The following is a 6,534-nucleotide window of genomic DNA, read 5'->3' on the forward strand; positions in this document are numbered from 1 at the left end:
GCTCTGGTGAGGAGAAGTAATGTGCATTTCAAATAGTCCTTCCTTCAGATTGCTTTTTATTCTTGAATTGAGTCAGTCAAAGTGATAAGCAACCAACATTCCCAACTAAGCACATGACAAATTGGAAGATGACAATGGGGAGAAGTTTCTCTTTATTTATTCCTTTTTAAAATTACTCAAAAGCAAATTTAAATCAGTATTTTAAAAAAGAAGGGATTCAAAGTATCAAGAAGCTGAAACTAAAACCACAAAGGAGGCATTACGAGGTTAGCAGAACATAGAAAGCATAGTTAGTATAAAACACATTTACAGTCTCAGTGAACAGCACATTCATGCTGCCCAAGTAAAGAGAACAGCATGTAACACTGCCCCTACCCTCTGGAACACAAAATTCTTTCATCATTTTGTTTTACTGTAGTACTGTACAGGAAAAAACACTTTCAAAAAACACCACTTTCAACTGAAAAACATTAAAAATATGAAATTGCTCTGTAGGCACTGATGTATGTTTTTCTATGGTAAAAGAGTGTGCCAAAACAGAATAAAAATTGCATAATTCCTCTTAAAATGATACAGCCCTGGTGTGACTATAAATAAAAACTACCTATGCTATTTCTCTGGCACTGTCTAACGGCAGCTGTCCCCCACTATGAACCATCTGCAACGCTGGGGTTCGGACAGGGCTAGACAGAAGCAACAGGCAGCAAACTGGAAAATTAAGGTATCTCCCGGTAAGTCAGAGCACCCTGACAGCTCAGATCCAGGGAGGGCTTTCACTACACCAACAGTGACTGTGTGTGCTTGCCAAGGCTTTTGCTCTGCGTGGTTCAAGTTACATCTGACCTTGAGGTGCCCAGACCTAAAAAGGAGCGCAGGGGAGCAAGAAAAGGTTGCTGCCTAAAGGCCTGCTTAGAAATAGCCGCTCTGGTGGCCAGTGGCTGCTGGCAGGAGGTAAGCTACAAGCCCTGCCCAAGCTCACCATCAGCAAACGAGCGCTTCCCTCTCCTCTCCCCTCACTGAACACAGGCAGCCTTCCTCTGCAGAGCGCTCTGATCGGACTGTGGAGCCCTTGTGTCCTCTGAGGGCAGACGCTCATTAGGATCTGCAAAAACAGTCAACTCAAAGCAGTTGGGAGCAGGGAGCTGCTGGGGCCTTGGAGGTTAAAGCAGTGCCTGCGCAGGGCACCCTGAAGCAGATTTTTACCTTGCAAGCATCCTCACTTCCGAGACTTCTCCCCCGCTACCTGTTTTGGCACATGCAGCCTCCCTGCTCCCCTGCGCTGGTGAGCAAGACGCCTGAGATTAGCAGTCCAGAGCCCCAGTGTCCCTGCACGCAGGGGAGGAAAGATGTGCTTCGGCCTCCTGTTTTACTGAGTCTCTGGCTTAAAAAGTCACTTTTTAAAAAATGCCATGGCAGGAAGCGGTTAGTCAAACATGTCCTCAAACATGCGCTGCCCCATGGCTATGTACACCTCTTTTTCCTCTGGCGTCATCTGAGCCACCAGCTCAGGGCGCTGGCTCACTTGGCTGTATGAGTGTGGACGCCCAGCCACTGTGACAGTGGGGTCTTCAGCCACCACTTCAAACTCTTCATCATCCTCCTCATCCTCCAGCCCGTATGTTGTGGTGGCCATGGCAGGAGCGCGGGGAGGGGACTCCTCCTCTGACTCACTTGTCTCGCTCTCTGAGTCACTAGCATTGGCACCAGAGAGAGGAGCGGCACCTCCAACAGTGACTGTTGAAGCAGAAGGTGTCTTCTTCTCATGGATAAGCAGGGCACGCATCACCTCCTCATTATCATCCAGAGCTGCTCGTCCCTCTTCACGCTCCTGGAAGGCATCCAGATCCCGGCCCCCTGCAAAGAGACACAGGAGATTGATCGTTTCCTCACAGAGATCTGGGTGACAACCCTGAAGGCTTTCTAGACCCTGAGCACACTTGGCCAAGTCACACCCTTTCTTTATGCCAGCTCCTCCTCTTTCTTAAAAGACAGAGATAGTTATGTTTTTTCTCATAACAGCAGAGCAAGTATTGACATTTCCTAGAAGCTTGGAGGCCTGGAGTCATTGTGGCTCCCAGGTGGGAGCCCTGGCCAGGAGCACACTGCAAAAGAAGACAACAAACATATGATGGGCAGGCACCTGGAAAAGACCACCCCCCTCCCTGGGGGGTGTCCAACTCAGGTGCCCCTCAGCTAGGCTGATGCACTTTCCTTATTGTGGAGCAGAACGCAGTCCTCAGAATCTACACCTGCACAAGCAGGTACCCAGACTATGCACATAATGATGACACTTGTCAGAGATACAACAAGTATCTCAGTGCTGTTTCACAGGTCAACAAGCACAAGCTGTTTGCTTTCTGTCCCTTTGTTTCCAGGTTGTATGATCACACACTGGAGGACTTGCAGTGATCTCCAAGACCACGGGGTGTGGCCGGCACAGACCATAAATAGAGACCTGAAAGCAGGCCATGCCCTGCTGAGTCCCCATCTATAAGGATGAAGACAGAGAGGCGGATGAATCCAGGCAGACAGGGAGTATGGGGAAACCACGTGTTATAAACCAACATTTTTGTATAAGGGCATGTAGTGATAGGACAAGGGATAATGAAAGAGGGTAGATTTAGATTAGATGTAAGGAGGAAGTTCTTCCCTGTGAGGGTGGCAAGGCACTGGAACAGGTTGCCCAGAGAATCTGTGGATGCCCCATGCCTGGCAGCGTTCAAGGCCAGGTTGGATGCGACTTTGAGCAACCCGATCTACTGGAAGGTGTCCCTGCCCATGGTAGGGGGTTGGAACTGGATGATCTTTAAGGTCCTTCCAACCCAAACCATTCTGTGGTTCTGTGACTCAAAGTAGCCATTTCTGGTAAGCTCAGAGGTATCAGGCAGCTATCAGGCAGGAAGGGGAAAAGCTCATTAGAGGAACATGGTGGTGGTATCAAGCAGGATCTATCTCATCAAGCAGATGCAGCTTACAGCCCGCAGCCAAGCTGTGCAGCACAGGCTGCATTAAAACAGCTCTCAAAGCTGAAACGCAGCCCAGCCAGCTTCTCTGGCTCCCTACCTGGATCTCTTATCTGAAGGGAACTGCAGTTTTGCAGCTACAGACTCATGGCCTGTGCTCATCTTTCAGTAAGCTTGGCTGTAGAATAGCTGGGAGGATTTGACATGGCTTGGGTAGGCATGGTCTCTGCAGTTCACAGATTCAAAAGGTAAAATTCGGTGCAAAAAAGTGGCATTCTGCAGAAAACTTATAATCCTCCATTTGATGAGAAGAATGTGAGTCCACCCAGCACCAATAAACATACAGACAGTGTGGGGAAAAAAAACCAAAACAGAACAAAAAGTGAAATACAAAGAACCTTACTTAAAAACCAGGCCTAAGTAGGACAGACTCCCCGTAGCAAACTTTCTGTCTTGCACTGGAAGACACTGCCTATAAACATTGCTGGAGCTGAGGGGATGGCATTCTGCCTTCACACATTAATGCCACTTTCCTGCTTCTCCAAGACTGGACCCTCACGGTTTCCGCACCACATCCAGGCAGTTGGTGCCCAAGCCTTTCGCCCAGGGTCAAAAATGTAGTTTACTTTTTTCAACCTGAGATGAAAAAAATGCTGAGAAACAGGTGAACTAAAGAAGTAGGTTCTGCATTTAGCACTAAAATCCAAGGGAATTTGTGGTCACTTCTTTCCTGTGGTAAAATAAGGGCCAAAAGACCCACCCTAACTTTACTGGACTTGTGTTTTCATTGTAAATAAAGCTGTAGTGATGGGTGATTACTGCGACTACTACTATTAATGCACTGGCAAAATTCTTTAAAGAAAGGAAGAATGAAGGCGTCTTGGCAGCCTTGTGCTCGGCTTGTTACTTGTGACTGTAGAGCATAACAGGCTATTGGAGAGCATCTCTGTGAAATAATGTCGTAGCTCATCACACTGAGAGCTGTGAAGCAACAACAGTCTGGGGCAGCTCCACGAAGTCTGACGTCGTGGCTCAGGAGCGGGGCTGTCTCTTGTTTGTGCAAACTGTTCCTGCCAGACCCCGGCAGTGAATCTTTTTTGTCAACGGTCCCCAGTTTTTATCCTCCCTGTTTACGTCATCCACAAACTACAGAAATGAGTGGCAGCAGCAATTTCAGGCTCTTTCCACAAGTCCCCCTTCAGTCTGCAGTCGTTGTGGAGGTTAAGCAGTGATGCCATCGTGCTGTAAGAAGATATACTGCCCCCACCACGTCCTTCAGTGGTGTCTAAGAAACTTCATGCTGCGTACACGAAAAGTCATTTCAAGGAGCCCATTTAAAAGTACAGGTGAATTGAAAGTCTAGTAGAAAAAAACGGTGTGAGTGGCTGGTGAGCAACAACATCATCCGCTATAGACTACAGGAGGAGGTTGTTTCCACCTCATTTTATTTAATCTATTTGGAAAATATTTTAGATCCAAATACTTGGAAGTTGTTACATGTGAACAAGATTATTAGATACCTTCTATTCTTCTGTATCTTCTACTCTTACCATATTCTATGAAATCACATCCAGTTTCTTCACTTCCAATATACCTACATATTCCTCTCCTGAGCACTCCCCTGGTTCCAGGGTCTCCTGCTCGCACAGGCCATCTCCTCCTTCTAGGTCACAAACAGCTGCACTCGACAATCCTGAAATGACTTGGAAGACTGTGTCTATTGATTCATCTTGTAAAAAATAATAAAAGATGTCTATTTCCTATTTTTGGTGTGTAAGCTTGAGTAGCACTCTTACTGAAGCAGACTGTTTCTAGTAGTGGTTACAAGATCTTGACTATTGTCTGTGGACAACCTGAATCCAACATGAATGAAAATAAAAGCAAAGATAACAAGAAACAAACAGAAAGTAATAAACACTCACCTGCTGTGGTAACAGATTTCCTACTATATTTCCAGAAGCTTTATTTCTGACACATTCTTCATATAAAACGCATTTTGAAAAACAATTGGCAAGAAGGTAGCTGGGAGCACAAAAACACTGCTGGTACATTTGGTGTGACCAAATATATATACATATATCAGAACGATAATAAATATTACTTTTCAGCAGTGACTTATTAGGAAGGCAGCTTTAGAGATGAGACTGAAAGACCTTTGTCCAAAAGCAATAATCTCTCAAGGTGGAAGACGTAACAGATAATCAGCATTTCAGAAGCACAAACAATTTTGTGGGTAATTCAGTTTTACTGACCTAGATTTCAATCCTGGATCTAATAAACCAGGATACTTTACTTTTACCTACACACAGGTGCTTTGCACAGCAGAGGGGAGCAGACACAATCTGTAGTGTAGGGAGCAGCAGCTGTACACACACAGGGGAACCTATTGTTGACAGCACTCTAAGAGCATCACACAGACAGAGCGATACTTCTGCTCTGTGAATTCTCTTACCATCTTTGATTTCATCAGGGTCATAAGCCCCCTGCACTGTGCTCTCCCGTAGCCAAATCGGTCTTTCCCTGGCTGGCTTTCCTTCACTTGCAGACCGGTTAAGATCCTCCTGGTCCTCCATGCTGATGACAACGTTCTGGGTATACAAGTCCTCATATGATGGTCCTTTTGTAGTCCATGCTTCCCGATGGTGCCCACCTGCAAGGCCAGCTGCTGCCCCTGAACCAGTACCAGCTGCACGCTCCTTGCTGCATGAAAGTCAAAGAGATAAAAACAGAGAATCAGAACAAGCCCTTCCTTGGCCAGCATTGCAATACTTCAACTATGGTTAGTAATCTGCCACAAACTTGCATTATATTTCTAACATGTGGTGCTAGGAATTTCTACACCAGCTTGCTGGTTTGGGGAACCTGGGGATCTCCAATGGGAAACCCTACATGAGGCCATGACAATTTCCACTACAGACACTGAAAAGAAGGGGCACTCACTGAAAAACAAACAAAAAACCCCCAGAATACCCTGAAATAAAAGTCACAGCAATAAAACGTAGCTGAACAGTAACCTGGTATTGGAAAAGTCTCTTTTTGGCCTTTTCACAGTAACCCTACACTGCATTAAAAAAAAGCACTACAGTTTAAATAAGTCAGATGACAGGCCCAGAGACCCAGCGTGCTCAGATCTGTGAACCATTATTAACCGCAGGATTTGTGAAGGAGTTAACTCACCATGAAAAACATGGCTCAAACATTTGCTTGAATTGTGAGTGACAATGCCCATGGTAAGTCACATCCCCAGTGTTACACAGGAGATCTCTACTATCCATAGACACAATGCTGGGAGGACTGGTGAGTCCAGGCAGAAAAGAAGAAAGGATGAAAGGGCACCTTCAAACCAGAAGACTAGGGCTGGGCAAAGGGCTTTCTGTGATGGTGGTGTGTGGGAGGAGGCAAGACAGAACTGTCTTCATCATGGAAAAGCTGGAAGAAGAAAGATATGACTGATGCAAAGGGTACAGCAGTCAAAGGCTAGCCTTTGTTCTCTGAGAGGAGCTGCAGCCAGCACATTTTCCTCAGGGCTTCTTTCTAGCTCAGGAGACTGATGGAGAAAAGAAACATTCCT

At 46.1% G+C, this 6,534-nt stretch overlaps 1 protein-coding gene across 1 annotated transcript in view; it reads right to left on the reverse strand.

The window, feature by feature from the left end:
* Positions 1-1,423: 1,423 nt before the first annotated feature.
* GTF2E1 (general transcription factor IIE, polypeptide 1, alpha 56kDa) overlaps positions 1,424-6,534 on the reverse strand; it is a gene marked incomplete at its 5' end in the record, with an annotated part of 9,160 nt that continues 4,049 nt past the window's right edge. Inside the window, 2 exons of the mRNA XM_010144026.1 lie at positions 1,424-1,854; positions 5,416-5,663. Of these exons, the coding sequence (XP_010142328.1) occupies positions 1,424-1,854; positions 5,416-5,663 (679 nt within the window). The remainder of the gene's footprint in view (positions 1,855-5,415; positions 5,664-6,534) is intronic.

Source organism: Buceros rhinoceros, unplaced genomic scaffold (genome assembly GCF_000710305.1).
Source record: "Buceros rhinoceros silvestris isolate BGI_N320 unplaced genomic scaffold, ASM71030v1 scaffold7819, whole genome shotgun sequence".
NCBI classification, from domain to species: domain Eukaryota; kingdom Metazoa; phylum Chordata; class Aves; order Bucerotiformes; family Bucerotidae; genus Buceros; species Buceros rhinoceros.